Here is a 22134-nt window from a genome sequence, read left to right on the forward strand (position 1 = left end):
TATGATGAATTCCCTGTGGATTTATAATTTTTTTAGCAGTGTTTGGAAGTGCAAATGGGATATCACAACGCTCTTTTTCTGACTGATCAAGGCGAGGGAAGCTTTGCTTCCATTAAAGTTACCGGTATTTAAAAAGCTCTACCCGTCACTATCATAGTATTGTGACGTATACAATTTTATAAAATGAGCAAATGTGAGATATAGTTTTCAGGGTCGCAGGTAAACACCGCTCTGTTTTTTACGGTTAATTGTATTCAATTTTGCACAATGTGTTGTTTTTTTCCCTCCCACATTAAACAAATAGCAGAATTCTGTTTTCATTTTTTCAACATATAAATCGTTCTTCAGCTCTCTTTTTACACAAAATATCTACACGTCCTTGTAGATTATTTGGTTGTATTTTATCTCCGTCGGCCTGATTTTTTAGAGAACGTTGAGGGAATAAATTGATTCTTGTAAGTTTGTTTTCTTCTTCTAGTTTCCCGTTTTAAAGAAATTTTTGTACGTATTTTTAAAGATTTAAATTTCAACAGCTCTCTGATTTGTTTTAAGGGAAGATATGTCCATTTGGACGCAATAAAAAGCAGCGTTTATGTCAAAGAGCAGAAAGCGTGTGACGTCATTCACAGATCCAAGTTTTGACTTCCCTCACAACAAAGTACCGCGTACATCCGGTTCCGTCCAGCGCCATTTTGATGAAACAGCGAGGAGAGGAGCTCCACGGACCAATGAAATGGATTTTATGGATTTAAACTGAACAATCATCTGGATAAATCACATTTTTTGTTTGGGAAATTATCGTCGAAGCGGACTATTTCCTCCCTGGTCGTGTAACTGGCGGATTAAGAAGATTGTCTGGCTGCCGCCCGGAGTTAACGTTAGCTGTTAGCTTTTGTTAGGCCGTTGGTGTTTCATAATGTGTTGAGTAGCATGCTTGTTAGCATTTATACGCAACTAACGACTTCAGAAAGACATTTTAGGGTCCGATAGTATCGGAAACATCAATGTGGACTCCTTCGGGAGGATTTCCCGGAGTTTTTTGGACGTTTTACAGGGCTCGGTAGGCTTTTAAAAAAGGAACTGCACCAGAGCGGCGCTGAATAAGACTGTTCGTAGGGGAAGCCAGGGCCCGCTGCTAGCTGCCTGAGCGGCTTGCGGCGCTTTGGGCTTTCCATCAAGGACAGTTCACCAAGGACTTGGCCTCATTTATATCCGTATCATAAATATACTGTGCTGCATGGACTGTCTTGGATTTGGTGGCATTACGATGTGTTTCCATGAACTTTAAAGGACTGGCGAGGCGCACGATGCCTCTTAGTGGCGCTTTGGCCTCATACTTCATACGTTTTTCTTTGGCACTTATTTGATAAGGACTCTGTCGTCTGCGAGCTGAGCATTTCCACATTTTAGCCCATTCTTTTGTCAAGAGTGTTTCAGCAAACTGAAAGAAAGTTTAACAATTAAAGTCTAAACAATTAGCCTCATGTGTTCAGTGTTGACGCTGTTTTTTTATATAACCGATCTGTTTTTTCCTTAAGTTGTGCTTGATTGAGGTTATAAGTAGACCTGTAAAAATGTCGTGTGTTCACTATAAATTCTCTTCCAAACTGGACTACAACACAGTCACTTTCGATGGGCTGCATATTACCCTTAGCGAGCTTAAGAAGCAGATTATGGCCCGGGAGCGCCTCAAGGCCACAGACTGCGACCTGCAAATCACCAATGCGCAGACTCGAGAAGGTATTCTATTTGTTGACACATTACACAACGACTGTTAGATTTATTCTGTGAGATTAAGAGATGTGCTGGATTAAAAACTCGTGTTTGGTGTTTTATGCTTTCGTTTAGAGTTGAATAAAAGGCTCCAAGCTGTTGACATTTTTATATGCATTTTGTTTGTGTTTGGGCAGTTCTGATTATTTTCACTGCTTATTTTTCAACAGAATTTAACCTCATGTAAGCAGTTAGTCGTAAACAGGCTCAGATCTCACTTATACTTTTTCTGAGAAGAATAACTCCTTAATAACTACTTAATGCAAGTAGATTTTTATTAGTCATGGAATACTTTCCCCTCGTTGAACAATGTTACATTTTCTTTTGAAATAAGGACCTGATGTTGACATAAACTGCCCAAACAACCCCTCTACAGTTCTTATCAGTGTATGACCTTGGATTTATTTTTTATATATATATAACATATTGGTAATGTTACATTTGATTTGATTTAGAAATATCCCAAAAGCCCATCCACTTGGTGTTTCAAGACAATGCTTCTGCTTTTTAAACATTAGACCAGTATCCCCATGGTCACAGTTGCTTTTTAATGCTGCTCAACTCTACTGTTTACTAACTAAAAGGATAAATGTCTCATTTTCTTTCCAATGGGGAATCGAATCAGTTTGCTTCTACACCAATGTGTACCAGTATCTTAAACCAGCATATCCATTTGCTAATTGATTATTTGTGTCTTATATCTTCACTTCCTTACAGTAAACTGGGTAGAATATAGAAAATAATTTCAAGTCATCAGTTGTCAAGGTGGCAACCCCCAAGGTTGATGCATGGTCAACATCAAAGACAGCATTGGACATGGTTCCATTTTGTGCCGGGGGAAAAAAGTTCTGTTTGTAAAAACAGACACGGCAAAAGGATCAAAAAGACCAGCTATCAATTTTAGCAGACTGATGCGTAGATTTCGATTTCGCGGTCCCCGTTCTACACATGCTATTGAAACTGATAAGTGTCTGTCTGCCTGTACACAGTATTTTGTTGTTTTTGATTGCTTTTGTATTTTATAGAATACACAGACGATGAGGCCCACATCCCAAAACACTCATCTGTCATCGTCCGCCGCACTCCGATTGGTGGAGTAAAGCCAGCTGGCAGGACGTTCATTGTGTGCGTATATTTGTATTATAATGTAGTCATTGTATTTGTCACAAAGGACATTTCCTTTAGGTTTTCTGATTTATAGTTAAAAACTTGATCCGTCAGTGGCTGATGTTTCCATTTTTGCTTTTGCAGAGATCGTTCTGACACAGCTGTGGTTGGATCTTCCAGACCCGTATGTAAAACAAACCCAGAACAACACTTTGTCCTCCTCCTCACATCTCTCTCTCCCACTCTATCTGGCTTTAGTCACCTCTCTTGAGAACATTTCTGTCAACAGACATCCAGTTGAACATTCTGTTAACTTTGTGTTTCTATTTATTTTGTTGTTGAGGTCACAACCTTGTTTTTTAATGTCTTTCTGCGAGGGCTTTTTTAAGTCACTACAGTTCGAATAATTTGTTTCTATGAAAACAATGCTTTATTTCTATTTTGAAAATAGTAATTTAAAGTAAATAGTGGCTAATGCGATGGCGTCAAAGAAACAAATTAGCTATTTTGTTTCTATGCATTTAAGTGATTGTTGAATTGTTGCCACGTTCTAGTTTTCACCAAAATATTTAAACTTTCCTGTGTTTCATAATGAAGTGGTTCTGTAGCCTGTTTTAAAGCCAATGTTTTAAGGAATTTGTAAGAAGAAAAAAAATGTGGTATTTTTTGTATTGATAATTTCTTGTCATTGTTGTTTTCTGTGAAAATATTTTATCTGGGTTAAGAACCCAAGGAATTAAAGTGTGCCTCAGATCAATTGTTATTAATTTTGATTGCACTTTAAATTCTACAGCTGTGTAAGTTGCGTAGATCTGTCAGGTTTTTTATGCTTAACATAAATATGCTGAAATGTTTTTCCGTAACGGTTATCTATGTCAGTTTTGTCTTGTACAATTTCAATATGAAAATATTCTGTTTTGCATTGAGGATGGACTCCACACGCTCCTTTAAACCTTAAAAACACTCAGCTTTTACACTGCTGAGCCTTTCGATTTTAAGATACATTTTTTTAAGATTTCAACCAAATCAAAATCAAGACTAGTTCAAAGTATTTTCACAAGGGATTTAGCTGATCCATATGACACTTTTTTTGATAAGATGCTGTAATCTGGCCTCAAACCTGTGATGCTGTGACACAATCACAACACCTCTAGATGCACTGAGTGAGACAAATGCCCTGTTTCTGGAGGCCTTCCACGGTTACTGCAGTGAGAAGCAGACTGGTGTAGTGTGTGCTGTAAGCTGCAGAACCTATCAATAAAGTTGTTCAGTGGTTCATTGTCAGAACCACTTGCACCAGATCCCTGTGTGTTCCCTCCAAGGCATCCTGCAAAGTTTATTTATTTTGTTAAATGTTGTGGCTCCCGTTAACCCCCGTGTCATTTGTTTTTTCACTAACAGCCTGGTTAAAAGGGCAGATTTTAGTTTTTGTCTGCATTTATGACTTAATTCTAACTCCTACATAGCTATATAAGCCGTTTTCCTCTCTGTGGTAGATAAAGGCCGTGTTTAGGGAAAGCTTGAGAGATGATTTTTCCCTCCTAATTAGTCTTATTCTAATAAGTTTACAAACTTTAACTGTGTGTTCTCTTAAATTGCATCACGTTGGCCTGATAAAGAAAATTTGTGGATTGGGCCAGTCTACATCAGCCTCCTGAATATGCCTTTAGTTTGTAAAATTCTTTGCATTAAAAAGCTTATGCAGCAGGAATGATGATTTAGCATTATATGTGGAAAAACTGTAGGAGTAAACTAATGTTGATTGCTTTCCCGTGAGGGATAGCCATTAATTATACACATCTGGTTGATTATCACGAGTTTAAAGGAATGTATTTATCAGAAATTAGGTGAAAGTCGAATTTATTTTTGATATTTGCGCTATAAAACTTCTGATACCCCTAAAGGGAATAGAAGTGCCTGTAAGTAGGGACAGATACAAAAAAAAAAAAACAGTTAAAAATGTTTTTTTCTTCATATAAACCATTGTGGACAGAAATTTTAGATCTATTTTGCAGAAATTGAACAAAGGGGCCCCAGTGTTTTGGTTTAAACGTTCGTGCCGATGCCTGTTAAGTATGTTAAAAATATGTTGATGTTGTTGTGAAGACTTTAGTGGACTGGGACACGGATGTGGTGAACTGTCTGGGCTGTCAGCTTCCAGTCTGTGTCGGGTAGATGAGTTAACATTTTAATGTGTATACTCTTGGTTCCCCTGCAGACGGACTCTTCTCCTTCTTTGACTCTTGCTCAGCTTGCCAAGGTACTCTTTTCAGAGACATTTGTGGTTAGAGTGGAGGAGAGAATTTAGTATTTACCTTTTTTGTTCGATATTGACATGTTTTCATTATGCGCTTTAGACCCCAAACCTGGTTGATGCAAATGCTTCGGAGGAGGACAAGATTAAAGCCATGATGACTCAATCAAACCATGATTATGATCCAATAAAGTCAGTAAATAGTTGTTTTTCTTTTCAAATCCGGCATTTCTGCATTTAAACTTATAAATTAGTTTTTGGTGTGTAGAGATTTACTAAACGTACCTTTTCTCTAGTTACTCCAAGAAAGCAATTGGACCCCCACCAGCTCATTATACCTGCTTTCGCTGTAACAAGACTGGCCACTACATCCGGCATTGCCCCTTGCTAATGGTAGTAAACATTTTAGTCGTTATAGTCAGCAGTATCAACTCTTTACCACACGCCTTACTATTGAGAATGAAGGATTTTACCCTTGTAATGATGGTGGTTTATTAATGATTTGCTTTTGTTTGTTAGACACAGGATAAAAGTGTGGATGGTCTCAAGCCAGTAAGAATCAGTAAGGGTATACCGCAGAGCTTCATGGTGAAAGCTGACCCAGGCGCCAAGGGAGCAATGTTGACGAGCACCGGAGAATATGCTATACCTGCCATAGATGCGTATGCAATGCTTAGATTTTTTGATTTTTATCAATAAGTTCTTTTTCCATGAGGTTTTTGCCATAAACATAACTCTTAAAATAATAAAAAAAAAAACCAATATTTATCAACAGGGAGGCATATGCACAAGGAAAAAAGGAGCGACCTCCATTCGTTCCCCATGACCAGTCGTCATCCGAGGATGATTCTGACCCGATCCCAGATGAGCTCCTGTGTCCGATCTGCAATGACCTGATGACTGACGCTGTGGTTATACCCTGCTGTGGAAACAGTTACTGCGATGATTGTAAGTTAAGTAGCCAGTGATACAACTTAACACTGATCTTAGGTTTATGTGAAATGTAGTCACATTTATTAATCAGTTCAGACATTAGATTTTTTTGTGGTGGGGATTTCCGTTTGTCACGTGTCAAGCTAGGTTTGATATGCCTTAGTTCTGACCCGTCTCTTGTGTAAAATTAAATCAGTTTAACCCTGAAAGTAGGCAATCATTTCTTTTTGTTGTAAAATGAAAACTCGACCGAGCGATCGAGCGCTGAGAAAATTGTTACCAGAATAACTACACAAGGGCTCCTGTTAGTCTTAGTCTCCGAGGTTTTCTTTTTGGGGGATAATCAAGTGTGGACAAAATCCACAGAAAGTGATAATCTCATCTTAGTTTCATAAACTAAGCACCTTGTTTTGAAGGGTTTAATTCTTAACCATTGTAGCAGCACGATCTGCCGTGGTTTTTTTTTCTTCCTCTTTGACACTTGTTGGTCTAAAGGAAATTTGACCTTTAGTACCGTCCGAGCTGCTGCGGCCAATACAGTGTTTAATTGCTTTTTTAATTTGTATATCACTTTAGAGGGTGAAAACACTTGTTCCAAAAATGAACACATTTTCCTCATTACTTTTTTTGTGAAGTCTGCCTATAATTTCCTGCAACATGGGAATTAAAGAGCCTTACTGGTAAACAACATCGTGCGCTGTTTGCTTTGGCAGATTGTCTGGATGTTCTAGTCCTTCATGATATATTATCGTTATGTTGCCCACCTCTACTTCTAACAGAGCTAGGGGGGTTTTCATTAAACATCCATTGTGGCTTGTTGTTTCCAGGTATCAGGAGTGCTTTGCTAGACTCAGAGGAGCACATCTGCTACACATGCAAGCAGTCAGATGTTTCACCTGATAATCTCATTGCCAACAAGTTTCTTCGACAGGTAATTTACTTAGGTGAAAGCTTTCTGAAGAAGTTCTTGGTTGACCCTTAGCTTCAAGTGATTTTTGAAATCATTGCTTATCATTGTAGGCTGTGAACAACTTCAAGAATGAGACAGGATACACCAAACATGGACGGAAGCAGGTCCAACATGCAGCTCCACTTCCACCTCGCCCTCAGTTGGTCAGGCCCTTGCAATCGAGGCAGCAGGATCCCCTCCTGGTTAATGCCGCTAACCCTCCTTCAGCAAGTGCACCGACAATACCGCCCAAAGTAGAAGTCACACCCCCTGCACCTTCTGCCGCAGCTCCTCCTGTTCCTGCTCCTCCTCCTATTTCCATCACCACTTCTGCTCCTTCTGTTTCCACCACAACTCCTACTCCTTCTGTTTCCACCACCTCTGCTGCTCCATCTGTTCCTGACGCCTCAACATCCCCTGCAACCCCAAGTCCTCCTCATGCTGAAGCTGGTGAACACAAAGAGGCTTCACCAGTTCCTGCACCTGTTGTTGACTGCCACTCACCTGTGGTCTCAAAGAGCCAGGGTGAACCACCCCCACCAGGGTAGGTTTAGTCTGGGATGTTTGTTTTGAACTACATGTGTCCTCAACAAGCAGGATTATTTTAATCATTTTAATGTTTTTGTTTTATTCAGAGAGAGTGATCCAGAGCCTCATGTGACACGAGCTTCTTCAGGAACCCCTGAAAGACCATCACAGGTGGGTTTATCGGAAAGGAGTTGGAAATCAGAATACGTCGTCTTGTGCGTTTTTTGTGCTACTGATCTATTTACACTGTGGTAACACAGTTAAAGATTGTGAATAGGTAGAGATGCATTCATCACAGGTTTATAGCTGATCTCTGATCTGTAGCATTCATGCTTTGATCTGCTGATGTGATTTTATCCAATTCCTCTTTACTACAATTAACATACATAAAACATACATTTGCAATGTTTTAAAACTTTGTTGCAGCTTAGGTGTAATAACCCAACATTTTCCTCACTACTCTCTTGTAATGACAAGCAAATAAATAAACCATTCATCATTATGGCTTTAGGTTCATAAATATGACGTCTTAGAACAGTCACGACAGTCTGTGGAATGAAAGAGTATTTTCACTCAGTACGTCAGAGTAAAAATTCATATTTCTGAGGTTCGGTGTTGCTACACAGAGATTTCTGTAAGATTGAAAACTTCTCAAATTCCAGCATTTACCTTAAAATCTGAAACTGACTAAGACAAAGTAGCTGTGATACGTTCACCCTTCCTGGTAGCTGCTGGGGTCAATTTTCCATCAGTTTGTTATTTAGGGGTTTTATGAAGGCGGGTATATACCCTCAAACTTTAGGAATATACACTATATTACCAAAAATATTTGCCTACTTTTACATATACGTGAACTTTGATGACATCTTATTCTATAAGGTCCAGTTTGTTGATTGTCCCACCATTGCTAGCAATATCGGCGTTAACTCTTCTCTAAACATCCTCCACAAGGTTTAGGAGTTCATAGTTGGATGAGAAAACCAAAATTGCAGCCTCTGCTCTAATTCATCCTAAAGGTGTTCAGGAATGTTGAGGTCAGGACGCTGTGCAGGACAGTGAAGTTTCTTCACACTAAACGTTACACACCTGCAGCAATAGAAGCGATTGTAACACTGGCATTCATTCATTTGGTGTTGTGACCCAACACTTTGAGCAATATACAGGTCCTTCTCAAAATATTAGCATATTGTGATAAAGTTCATTATTTTCCATAATGTCATGATGAAAATTTAACATTCATATATTTTAGATTCATTGCACACTAACTGAAATATTTCAGGTCTTTTATTGTCTTAATACGGATGATTTTGGCATACAGCTCATGAAAACCCAAAATTCCTATCTCACAAAATTAGCATATTTCATCCGACCAATAAAAGAAAAGTGTTTTTAATACAAAAAACGTCAACCTTCAAATAATCATGTACAGTTATGCACTCAATACTTGGTCGGGAATCCTTTTGCAGAAATGACTGCTTCAATGCGGCGTGGCATGGAGGCAATCAGCCTGTGGCACTGCTGAGGTCTTATGGAGGACCAGGATGCTTCGATAGCGGCCTTTAGCTCATCCAGAGTGTTGGGTCTTGAGTCTCTCAACGTTCTCTTCACAATATCCCACAGATTCTCTATGGGGTTCAGGTCAGGAGAGTTGGCAGGCCAATTGAGCACAGTGATACCATGGTCAGTAAACCATTTACCAGTGGTTTTGGCACTGTGAGCAGGTGTCAGGTCGTGCTGAAAAATGAAATCTTCATCTCCATAAAGCTTTTCAGCAGATGGAAGCATGAAGTGCTCCAAAATCTCCTGATAGCTAGCTGCATTGACCCTGCCCTTGATAAAACACAGTGGACCAACACCAGCAGCTGACACGGCACCCCAGACCATCACTGACTGTGGGTACTTGACACTGGACTTCTGGCATTTTGGCATTTCCTTCTCCCCAGTCTTCCTCCAGACTCTGGCACCTTGATTTCCGAATGACATGCAGAATTTGCTTTCATCCGAAAAAAGTACTTTGGACCACTGAGCAACAGTCCAGTGCTGCTTCTCTGTAGCCCAGGTCAGGCGCTTCTGCCGCTGTTTCTGGTTCAAAAGTGGCTTGATCTGGGGAATGCGGCACCTGTAGCCCATTTCCTGCACACGCCTGTGCACGGTGGATCTGGATGTTTCTACTCCAGACTCAGTCCACTGCTTCCGCAGGTCCCCCAAGGTCTGGAATCGGCCCTTCTCCACAATCTTCCTCTGGGTCCGGTCACCTCTTCTCGTTGTGCAGCGTTTTCTGACACACTTTTTCCTTCCCACAGACTTCCCACTGAGGTGCCTTGATACAGCACTCTGGGAACAGCCTATTCGTTCAGAAATTTCTTTCTGTGTCTTACCCTCTTGCTTGAGGGTGTCAATAGTGGCCTTCTGGACAGCAGTCAGGTCGGCAGTCTTACCCATGATTGGGGTTTTGAGTGATGAACCAGGCTGGGAGTTTTAAAGGCCTCAGGAATCTTTTGCAGGTGTTTAGAGTTAACTCGTTGATTCAGATGATTAGGTTCATAGCTCGTTTAGAGACCCTTTTAATGATATGCTAATTTTGTGAGATAGGAATTTTGGGTTTTCATGAGCTGTATGCCAAAATCATCCGTATTAAGACAATAAAAGACCTGAAATATTTCAGTTAGTGTGCAATGAATCTAAAATATATGAATGTTAAATTTTCATCATGACATTATGGAAAATAATGAACTTTATCACAATATGCTAATATTTTGAGAAGGACCTGTAGTGTATGACTGAAATAGTGAAGTAGTGAAATGACCTGTGTACATTCATGTCATGCTCTCTGTTGTCACAGCCTGTTAACCTTTCAGTGTGGTTAGTTCACTGGCCAGAAAACTATCACATTATTGATTTCCGATCTGACAGTCGAACTTCAAATCATCTCAGTAGTCACCAGCAGATTTCTCTATGCAGCTCTACCTTAGAGACTTAGAGCTTCACATCAGGGTTGCGTAATATATCACAAATATATTGTCATTGCAAAATCAGTGTGTGCAATATTCTTATCACAAAGCACTATTTGGAGTGCAGTAATAGTAGGCTAAAGTATGCATAGTGTTCTGAACTTGGATTTTAGATACTAGTGTACCATTTAGCCAGTAGCCACAAATCACATTGGAACATCGCAACTGATATCATTGGCGCAAAATTCACCAATATTGTCAGTGTTGGAAGATTGTGTGATGTCGTGCAGCCTTATTTCAAATGTAAATTTAGGAGAACCCGATTTACGTTTAAACAAAAACTCAACTGACAACAAACTGCGACCTGTGAAATGTAATAGATTGCTTATCTTTGTCCCAGAGCTATAGTTTACCTGTTATTGGCCACCTGCCACCTGCAAGACCAAGTCATCCACCAGGTTAGGTTTCTTTTTATTATTATAGTTTTAAGAAGGTTTTTTTATATTTAAAGATGAGATTAAAAAGAAATTGATGAACTGAATCTCTGCTCTGTTAGGTCACCAAACACGATCCAACCAGTCTCACCGAGGTGGAAACAGACACTGGTAAGTCCTGTCCACCAGTCCAGTCTCTTTAATTAATATAAGAAGCTTAATTCATTCATTCTTTGTTTGTTTTTTTCTTTTTCCAGGTACAGAAATAGAGGAGAGCATCCATCCACTCATGTGCAGAGTGCTCCCCCCCCTGCACCTGCCCCTCGAGTCTACCCACCCACCATGTACCCACCGGCACCACAGCCCTACATTCCTCAATACAGTTCAGGGCCGGGTCTCATCCCTCCTCCTACCATTAGTTTCCATCCTCAGCCTCTCTATGGCCCTGGACCACCAGGGCTTAACCCCCCCTGGGTCACTCCAGGTGCCCAGCCCCCTCTCATGCCATTACCTCCATCCTTGCCACAACCCCCTCTCTCAAAAGAAGACTTCTACAGACAAAGGCACCATCGACAAGACAAGTATGTTCTTTTTATTTAACTGATTGGTGATTACTGTTGTGAAAACTACAGAGTTGAGCAGGAGACCATAAACTGTATGAAAGCTGTAGAAGTAAAATGTAATGGTGACCGTTTTCCTTTTGTCTTGTCAATGACAGAGTTACGTCCAAACTGGATGAGTTTACAAAAGATTTCCATGAAGAACTCATGAAATACAGAAATGCATCCAAGAGACGAAGACGATCATATTCCAGGTAAACCTAATCATGAAAGCTTTTTAAAATGCGGTATAGCACCCACTAAAATGCAGCTCGTTTTTTATTAAATTAAATTATTAAAATCAGTAAAAAATTAGGCTTTGCTTATAGTGATCACTGAGCAGCCTCCGCCAGTCAATGTCACATATTTCTACTTTAAATCACAGCAGTCATTAACATGCCTTTTTGCAGACAGTTCTTACTAAACCAGAGTAGTTCTTTGTTCACCGAATAACAGAGAAAGTATTAATTTTAGAGCTACGTAGACTGTGGATAATTTTATGACTGTTTATTTTTTTTTTTTTCCTTCTTTTTAGTCTTCGGTTTTTAGTTCCAGTTGAGTTTAATACTAGCTTTTATTTTGTTAAGTTTGTTCACCAATGTTCTCTTACATACCTCTGAGGTCTTCACAGAACCGCTGTAATTAAACAAGAATTAAATTACACACAGTTGTTCTCTTTTTACTAGTGAGCCAACTTCTGCAGGCTGTTAATTATACTGGAATTTATTGTGGGGTGTCATAGTTAAGGGGGCTGAAAACATTTCTCATTTCTTTCCACTTCTCAATTATGTGTTCATTGTGTTTGTCTGTCATATTAAAGCCAAACAAAATACATAAAGATTTGTGGTTGCAATGTGACATATGTGAAATTCAAGGGTGTGAATACTTTTGAAGAATACATTCTCTAAAGCAGTTTTTCTGTCTCTTTCAATGATTTGCTGTTTTGTAGGTCCAGGTCATACAGCCGCTCTCCATTTAGCCGCTCACCATTCAGTCGCTCTCCGTATTCTCGCTCTAGATCTAGATCCAGGTCTTACTCTTTCTCTCCCAGTCGATCCCGCTCTCGATCCCACGGCCGGTCCTATCCCCGTTCCCCTTATTCCAGACGTAATGGACGTAGTTATGGGCGTTCAAGGACAAGGTCCCGCTCTCGTTCAAGGTCTTACGGCTACCGACGTTCTGGCTCGCCACGCTCTCCTCTTTCCTATCGGGGAGGAGGCTGGGACGGAGCAGAAGCTCCCAGACCCTACAGGTCTCGAACGCGGTCACGCTCCCCTGGTGGCTATCGAGGCCGCAGCCCTGGTGGAAGAAAACCCCCTCCACGGGAGTTACTAGCATATGATCTAAAGGGACAGAGTCCTGCAAGTCATGACCGTTGGGAAAGAGAAAGGTATCGACAGTGGGAGAAGGAGTATGCAGACTGGTACAACAAGTACTACAAAGACTTTGACAACCAGCATCCCCCTCTGCATCACCGAGGTCATGGGAGCAGAGACGGAGAGCGAGAAAAAATTTCGGCATCATCCAGAGATTATTCACCCCAGGGAAGAGGAAGACGAGGTAAAGAAGAGAGAGGTGGCCCACCTCATAATCCCCCATCTTCTTCTTCATCAGGAGCCAAGTCTAGCACTAAAATCCTAAAGTCAAAGAAAATCAAAAAGAAGAAGCCTGGAGAGGAGCAAGAGCAGTCGCGGCAGTCTCTGGACCGAGGTGATGCCACACCTGTTAGAGACGAGCCGATGGATGAAATATCTTCCAACACTAAAACGCCTCCCATCTCCTCAAGGCCTCTGCCTTCAGGTGGTGCTGCCACGCCTAAAGCTACATCTTCTAAAGGTACAGCGGCACCAACTAAACCAGCTACCAAGTCAACATCAAAGACCCAAGCAGATAAAATGAAGAAGGAAAAGCTTCCAAAAGTAAAAGCTAAAGTTAAACCACAGGTTATCAAGGCAAAGAGTGAGAAGGTAAAGAAAATGCCCGGAGAAGGTGTAACTACCACTAAGGACTCCTCAACCACTTCTTCTGCTGTCAAACCGATTAAGACTATTAAGACCAAGGTGGATGATGCTTCCAACTCATCTGTACCTAAAAAAGAGAAGCCTAAAAGCTCTACAGTGAGACCTGTGATAAAGACCCCTCCCACATCCTCTCAGAATCAGCCTGTACCTCATCACTCTCTGCTCGAAGGCCCTCGGTCCAGCCATGACTCACAAAGCAGGAGAGATCCTTCAAAGATTGCTGGTCTCCTCCCTCTACATAGACCTTCACTCCTCCCCCGACCTCCATCCCCAATAGATAGTCGGAGGAGGATGGGAGAGGACAGTCGCACTTTACTCGGACACCCTGAGAAGCTGAGGAGAATAGATGGAGGGGGCGCCGTTTTCCACAGCCACCTCCATCCATCCCCATTTCACAGACTCCCACCCCCCTCTGACAGACCCGGTTTACTCCACCTGCCAGGGACTCGAGAACTGGGCCGAATAGATTCAGACCGAGGACCTCTGGTGGACGTTCCGGTGAGTTTCTTTTAAGTTTTCAAATGATTTTAAGAAGAGATGCACTGAGCAGAACTTTGTGTCCATCTTTTGCAAAGCTTTGTCCTGCTGAGCTACTGTGTTGCAACTTTTAAATGCATCACTGCTCCTCCACACCTGAGTTGTGTCATCGGCATGTCATCGGTCTCTGCAGAGACCCGGTAATGAGACATTCCCTTGATTCAGGTGCTTTGGAACGGTAACGTGTCTAAATGGTGCAGGGCAGTGACTCTTAAGGACTGGAGACCCTTGATGTAGACCTCCTCATGCAGGTGCACACATTCTGTCAGAAGGGGGTATTTTCTCCACCCCCACCATTAACATATCAGAGGAAATATTTACTGCACAATTTTGTAACATTTTGTTCATAGTTGTCTGTTAGGAAAGCACTTCTTCTGTATTTTCCTCTTTCAATTGTTAAATCCAGAATTAATCTGCAGCAACTGTTTAAAATATGAACTGCAATGAATGCTGTGCACCTCATATGAGGGTATAAAAGTCAGAGGGACGTTCTTCATGTCTGAATTCTCTTGAGACATCTGAGATTTGAGGTTATACCCGCGGCATTTCCAAAAGGATGTCAGCATTTCCTAATCCAGCACGTTCCATGACAAGCTGGAAGATGCAGAGGACAAAACAGAGCAGCTTTACTGTCCTCTGTTCAGCTGTCCTGTTGGACGTTAGCTCTCTCTGGCAGTCTTTAGGGTAGAACACACAGACATGCGTCAAGAGTATGCATCTATTTTCTATGAAACAAAAAATGGCCAACTTGGTGTTGTCCTCTCTCTGTAACAATTTCCACACAGAAGAGGGTTCCATTCCTAGCGCATTCACCGCTAGGAAATGGATGATTTTTTTTTGTTTCCACCAGTTTAGGACCCATCAAGCTGAAAATCATCTGATTCTAGTCATCAGGTGATTTCTCAGCAGATCTTTAGGTTTTAGAGTTTAAACCTTGTTTCAGTAAAAATGCTAGATTTTTTTTTTTTTTTTTTGCAGTCAAGAATAATGTCTCTTCTTTTGTCAACAGAAGCCAATGAGAAGGATCAAGCTGAACAGAGATCTTGGGAGAAGAGGCAGTAGTGAGGCAGCACCGTCAGATAGAACTCAGTCCGGTTCTGAGAAATCATCCTCCGGGTCAGATCGATCAGCTGCTGCTCATGGCTCAGAAGGAGATAGACGCAAAAGTACATCAGAGGGAGCTGGAAGGAAGGAGCCATCAACATCTGCAGATAGAGGAGTTTCCAGAGAGCGACCAAGCGGCGCTGGAGATAGACACCGCGGCTCTGACAGGGAGCAGGACAGGCCTTCTGCTTCAGACAAAGACAGAGATGTAGGGTTTACCAGGGAGAGGGACAAGCCCTCTGGGTCAGGCCAACAAAAAGTATCTGAGGACAGAGATGACGAGGGAGAGAAGTTTGGAAAGGCAGAGCGAAAAAATCCCAGCAGTGGAAGTGGAGTAGGTCGGTCTGTCTCTGTGGATAAAATGACTATTGGAGAGAAATCTGCCATTTGCAGGAAACTGGCAGATCAGGAGAAACCAAGTGTGTCCTCTAAGGAGAGAGCGGGAGGCTCAGAGAGAGATGCTAAATCTGACAGGTTGTTATGTCTTTCTCTGCTGCTTGACAAATAGTTGTCTATCCCCATGACTGATGGAAAACATAATATTCTGGTCCTGTCTAGGAACACAGCTGTTGTTGGATATAATTATATTCTCTCTTCTCCTAGGAGTAGGTCCAGGGACAGGATGGAGAGCAGTGGCCTCTCAAGAGAAAAACCAGCTGCCACTCAAAGAGAAGGTAATTAAGAGCTCTATAAAGTCCTGCTGCACGAGATGATTTAAAAAAAACTCTTTTGTTTAAATAAAGTCTTCATAAAACTTCCCGCTGTCTTTCCTGCTGGCTGACAGTGATCAAAGATGGCCAGGAGATGGCTGTAAAAAGCAAACCCAGGATCAGTCGGAAGGCTCTGCCGAGCCATGTGGTTACTTCTTCGAGGTGAGTCCGTTTGACATACCAGACGTACTAAATCAGAACATGACTGGGTTTTTGGATATATTTTGTTATGGTGTGCAATTAAGGGGTTACAGTCTTGTAAAGTGTTTTTCCACATTTGGTCATGTTATAATTGGGGCTACAAAATAAAACGCAAATTCATCATTATTCCAACAGGACTACGTATTAAGTATATTGAAAATAAATGCCTGGACTGCAATAAGTGTTGGCTAATTATTTAAGTATCAGACATTCAGGCTCTACATTCTTGTAATATGTATAATTTGTTTTATTATGACCTTTAACCAAGTAAAGCCTTGGGGGGGGGAGAGAATCTACTACTAAATTGTTTCAAGGCAAAGAAACAGCTGACATCAGCCAGGAGCAGCTTTGTCATAAAAATCTTGATATGTGCCTATTTGTGGTGTAATGAATACACGTATTCATACTGAAAATATCTGGGACAGCCCTGTTGGTTTGGTACCGAAGGAACACCGCGTTGGTTTCTACCTAAACACATGTAGGATGTTTTTGTGCATGACGCCAAGTTCTGTAGCACAGCTTTAAAAAGTAACACCAAAACCGAACCGAGAGGACTCGCAGCGATCACTAAACTCTGTTTGGGAACATTAAGGTTTCCCATGCAGCTACAGTGGAAAAAGAATGGTAAGCAGAACTTTGTCTGCGTAGGCGTCTTTCAATAGCAATAAGGTACGTAGCTTGTTATCCTCTTAACTGAATTACTCATCTGACACAACAGCAAGCAGAATGTAAACGTTGCGGGTACTGGAGAAAAATCAGCTTAGGTTTAAATGGCTACCTGTAGCGTCCAGTCAGCCCAAAGAAGAATCTCCTTTGATGATATCCCAACAGCTGCTCATGCTGCATTCAGGTACAGCTGGGACACTAGGTTGTTGAAATATCAACACAACTACAAAGTGATTTAGATATGATCTATTTTCATTACTTATTTTTCGTGATAGAAGCATACTGGAAACATACCGAACCATGCCCAATATTTACCAATATTATAATATATCGCACGATTTCCTGATATTGTGCAGCCCTGGTTACAACCACAAGCTTCAATGTTACTGGGATTGTATTTAATAGATCCACAGAAGTACAAAACTGCAGGGTGTAGGGTTAGGGTGGGGTCTTTTGCAGCCCATAAAGGGTTTTCTACCAGCATTGTCCCATATTTAGCTTCATTCATCAACTCTGATCAACTTCCTTGCTGAATGAACCACAACTTGCTGCTGCCATGGTTCTGTCTTATAATCTAAAGCTGCTTAAAAGTACTGCCCAGCTTTATTGCTGTTCCTTGATCTACGTGATCTCTAGCACAGGGGTTCTCTTTTCGTGGCAAGGGACCCCTTAGCAGTGGTAACATTTCTCCATGCTTATGCTATTTTTTTATATAGCCTTTTGTACTCTTAAATACTTAAGGAATTATGTACCGTATTTTCCGCACTATAAGGCGCACTTAAAAACCATTAATTTTTTCAAAAAATGACAGTGCGCCTTGTAATCCGGAGCGCCTTATATATGGATCAATTGGTTAATTGGTTGATCCATACTGGTTGTACACGGCGCTCTGTCAAAATGTTTCAGTACGACTGGTAAACTACAAAGCTGCACCGCTTGCAGCATTACGGCTACCGTAGTCAGGGGTGTCGCCGAAGTAATAGCGGTAAACACCTGTACTGTGCTTACTCCTAGTCCAACACCACTTGTGTGTGTATAACGACCCCAAAATTGCACCTTTCAAGAGACACGCTTACGATGCTGAGTTCAAACTCGAGGCTGTCAGTCGAACATGGGAATAGAGCAGCAGCGAGAGAATTCAACAGTTAACGCTACTATATTGTGAATGTACTAACGTTTGATTTAGTGCATCAAACTGTTTCTTTTACGTGTTTACTGAATCAGGGAGAAGTTCCCTTTCACGTTTTAACTAACGTTTGATTTCAACTTCAACTTCATAGACTCCAATGCATTCCTAACGTGAGGTTGGCTCTATTCAATAGATTTCTATGTAGAGGAGACCTTACCATGAGAGTGAATGGAGTTATCAGAACGCTGGTTTGTAGTGTATTAATAAAGTTTGACTGACTGACTTATCTGACTGTTTTGTTGACATTCTCTTTAGCACAGCTCCATCTAGTGGATGCATAACGCAACCCCAGTCAAACGTTTGACTGCAGTAGCTTCTATTCTTTGCGCCTTATAATCCGGTGCGCCCTATATATGAAAACAGTTCTAAAATAGGCCATTCATTGAAGGTGCGCCTTATAATCCGGTGCGCCTTATAGTGCGGAAAATACGGTAAATGTAAAAAGAATACATAAAAACACCTAATATGTTAAAGAAAAAAAAATGAAAATTTGAACACTTTAAACACAGGATACATTTATTTAAGTTATATTTTAACTCACAGGATGTTTTTAAAGCTTCCAAAAAAATAATCTGTGAGAAGACTGAAAAAAGTTCCAGTGAACTCTATTTGGTCAATTTTAACACAAGGAACACAAGCTTTCTTATAAATATCTGCTTTAGGGTTTGTTGCACACAGTCGAGCCAGTCGTCAGTAACATCATTAACCCTTTTGAAAATTAGTGAGAAGGATGAGCCTGTCTCTCACCACAAAGTTTCTCTCTTCTTGGAGGGATGGATGACAAACAAGCTCTAAGATCATCTTCCACTTGTAAACGAGCCCTGAATTTGTTCTTCCTTACAGTCAGAGTGGAAAATGATGATTCACAGAGGTCAGGAAAGGGCAGCAATATTTTCATGGCTTCAGCAGCCATGAGGCCTTCGTAGAACAGCTGTAATTATATTGAGATTCATTTGGTGAGCTCTGAAGGGATTAGTTTTACTTTGGGGTATCAAGAGTGGAGGCCTCTGAATAAAGATTCACCACATAGTTTGGATTGTTATTTGTAAGAAAAAAGCCATATAATCTTTTTGTGAAAATAATTTTTTTTAATATATTTTGATATTTTAAGGTCTTATGGTACAAAAATTAGGCGATGGTTAATAAATCTTAAATTAAGGCTTGAAAACTTGCTAATGTAGGAAAAAGAGGGCAGATTTATTGCTGTTGCGTAATTTGAACGTCTTTGTAGGAGAACAATCGTTGCATTCATTTATGTCAGATTTGTTAGGGAGTATTGCTTTTAGATGAATTTATGTAATATTTAGGAATGCTCCTACTTGCACACATTTCAAAGCCAGTCATTTTCTACTGTTTCCTAAAATGCTTTCCAACAGGTCAGCTCCAGAGAAAAAGCCAGACTCAGACAAAGATCAGAAGAAGAGTGCATTTTCTAAGCCTGCTGAGCAGCCTTCTCCCAGCCCTTTAAGGAGCCGTGATTGCAGCCAAAGTGTCAGCCCACCTCCTAGCCCAGCTCGGGAGGTGCCGCTCATTCAGCCACCTCCACGTTCCAAGTGGGAGAGAGATGATGACGAAGAAGGCCAGGAAGAGGATCCTACCCCACCCACCAAGGAACCCTCACCACTGCCGCAGAAAAGCAGAGGAAGAGAGGGACACTGTGATGCACCTAAACCTGTCAGAGGTGAAGGACAGGAGGCTGTGAAGGAGAAGAAGGGAGCAGTGAAGGAGGAGAAGAAGGGATCGGTCAGGGAGGAGAAAAAAGGAGTGGTCAGAGAAGAGAAGAAAGGGAAAACACAGAAGGAGGAGGGTAAAAGTGGCAGGGCTACACAAAAAGACTCAGACAAATCACACAGAACAAAATCTGCGAGGGAGGAGAGCAGAGGATCGAAAGAGGAGAGAAGATCTTCAGCTAAAGAGGAGGAGAGGAGAGGTGGGGGAAGAGAAGAGGGGAGAGGCGGGGTGGGAAAGGAGGAGAGAGCGGCAGAAGGAAGAGTAGCTGGAGGACGAGAGGAGAGTCGTAACCCAGAGCCTAAGAGACAGCGTCTGTGCTCTGATCTGACCCGCGAGACTGACGAAGCGGCCTTCGTGCCAGACTACAGCGAGGGGGAGGGCTCAGAGCCAGAGAGAGGCCGGAGCGGCAGCCCGATGAGGTCTCTCAGCCAGCCCTCCCAGAGCCCCTCAATGAGCAACCACAGCGGCTCGGCTACCACCGCCGACAAGAAGAAGAAGAAACACAAGAGGCATAAAAGACACAAGAAGCACAAGAAACACGGCAGCCAGGACAAAGACAAAGAGCCCAAACAACACAAGATCAAACACAAGAAGAAGAAACGCAAAAAGAGCAAAGACAGAGAGGACGACGACGAGGAGAAACAAGAGGAAGAGGCTCCATGCTAAGAACTTTGTCAAAAATGATCCCTGCAATGCTTGTACAGGAAATGATTCTTTTCCAGCTCCAGTTTAAGGGAATGGAATGGGAAAGGTGTTTCGGGAAGAACTTTATTGTGTTTTCTGACATTTGCTGCTGGAGCGTTCTGTCTTTTGTTGCACCTGAAAACAGCGTCAGGACGGCCGCTCGGGTCTCTGGTCAGGGGCGACTCTGTGAGGCACTATTTTCATACAACCACTGTCTGACCAGAAAGGACTTGTTGATCACAGCAATCGATGTAATTGATAGGAATAATACACACTGTACTCAGGGATGTGATTGCTTCTCGTTGAGGAAGATGTGCTGCTCCTCTTGCTTTGGTTAGTTTGTACATGAAGATTTGCTTTACATAATTTCTCGGTTCTGTTTGCTTTTCAAGGCTTAACCATTGAGCTGTTGTCGATTTATTCGCATTGATTGACCCGTTTATTTGTAGAGGACCCTGCTACCAGATTTGCATGTTTTAGCACATTTATTTGAAAATTATAATTAATTCTCAACTTGGAAAGTATCTTTTTAGTTTATGCAAGTGGTAATTGTTTTGTTTATTAAAGAGCGAATCTACAGAAATTCTAGTAAATCTTTGCCAGTCTGTTTTCTCAAAAAAAAAAAAAAAAAAAAATCAGTTGCCACAAGGAAAAATCATAAAATAAAAAAAATATTTCCTTTGGAAATAAAAAAAAGTTTATTTAGCTAAAACTTACAAAGTGTCAGTTTTTTTCCTTAAAGTGAAAGCAGGCGGTTGTGTATTTAGACCACACTGGATTGAACAAATCAAGGATGTTTATTTAATGACGATTCAGTCTTGGAGGTTTTTGTTTCTAAGGTACAGTTGTTGCTTCAGAAAATGTTTGTGTGAAAATGAGGATAACTGTTCTTTCAAATAACATGGTTTGTTGTTTTTTTTTAAATAAAAAATGTTCGGAAATCAACAAAATATCATTTATTTTTGTTTTGTCATTTTAATATGCATCACAAAAAGGAAGATGGTTACACGCACATCAGCAGATGAAGGTGCAGGCCTGAAAAAAGATCGCAGTATGGATAGAGAAGCCTTTATCGATGTTTCCGTCCCATTTGGATCTTCAGGTCAAACATCTGAACGCCAGTGAGGCACGCCCACATATGTTGACCCTCAGCAGATACGATTCAGGTCCAAAGATGCAGCAAGTGACACCATAAACCAGAAAAATCATCACAACAAAAAAATATTTAACTGGTGAAAGTGTTGTTCCCCTAATTAGATTTGATCTATTTAGATATTTGTTTTAATAAATATAAAGGATAATTTAGTACAAGGGAACATATCTATTTACAAAAAGTGTTTTATGTAATTCTGTTAAAATTTGTGTCTGCAGTGTAGAAATATAAAAACATTCGTTTTGTAAGTAAATCTATAGGCCTGCCTCATTACTGTTGAAACGTCTAAAAGCTGCGAAGATTAAGTGTGAGGGCTTCTTATCTGTAATGAAACCCTCCCCATTAACAACACAGATTAATAATTTACTTGTAGGCGTACAGTCTTAGAAAACCAAGAGAACCAACCTTCATTACATGCTGCTTCTGAGTCTGTAATTAAATAATTGATTGAAAGAGGCGTGTTCAAAATAATAGCAGAGCGGAGTTCATTTACTGAGGTCATTATTTCTGTGAAGAAATCAGTTGGCCCTTATTTAAGGATGACGCCAGCATGTTGTACATGCATTTCTCACTAAAAACCTGATAAAAATGGGTCGTTCCAGGCAATGTT

At 41.0% G+C, this 22134-nt stretch overlaps 1 protein-coding gene across 2 annotated transcripts; it reads left to right on the top strand.

Annotated features, from left to right (window-relative positions):
- Nucleotides 1-647: 647 nt before the first annotated feature.
- On the top strand, nt 648-21326 carry rbbp6 (retinoblastoma binding protein 6). Of its 2 annotated transcripts, XM_047364866.1 has the most exons (20): nt 648-1740; nt 2799-2898; nt 3025-3064; nt 5099-5140; nt 5238-5326; nt 5431-5527; nt 5654-5796; nt 5910-6082; nt 6895-6998; nt 7088-7560; nt 7652-7715; nt 10896-10953; nt 11052-11100; nt 11187-11510; nt 11648-11743; nt 12478-14047; nt 15096-15664; nt 15794-15864; nt 15975-16062; nt 19333-21326. In XM_047364866.1, exons 1-20 carry the CDS (start codon nt 1575-1577, stop codon nt 20351-20353), a joined length of 5337 nt encoding a protein of 1778 aa, XP_047220822.1. In that variant the 5' UTR covers nt 648-1574; the 3' UTR covers nt 20354-21326. The 2 variants fall into 2 exon arrangements, with proteins under 2 accessions (XP_047220822.1, XP_047220823.1); XM_047364867.1 differs by lacking the exons at nt 5099-5140; nt 5238-5326; nt 5431-5527; ... (12 more) ...; nt 15975-16062; nt 19333-21326 and having other exon boundaries at nt 652-1740; nt 3025-4181.
- Nucleotides 21327-22134: the final 808 nt, after the last annotated feature.

This window comes from Girardinichthys multiradiatus, chromosome 5, assembly GCF_021462225.1.
Source record: "Girardinichthys multiradiatus isolate DD_20200921_A chromosome 5, DD_fGirMul_XY1, whole genome shotgun sequence".
Lineage (NCBI taxonomy): Eukaryota > Metazoa > Chordata > Actinopteri > Cyprinodontiformes > Goodeidae > Girardinichthys > Girardinichthys multiradiatus.

Coding starts and splice junctions, on each gene's coding strand:
- rbbp6 (XM_047364866.1), top strand. CDS start 1,575: ATGTCGTGTGTTCACTATAAATTCTCTTCCAAACTGGACTACAACACA. Junction 5,327..5,430: donor CATGATTATGATCCAATAAA/GTCAGTAAATAG, acceptor CCTTTTCTCTAG/TTACTCCAAGAAAGCAATTG. Junction 6,083..6,894: donor AAACAGTTACTGCGATGATT/GTAAGTTAAGTA, acceptor TGTTGTTTCCAG/GTATCAGGAGTGCTTTGCTA.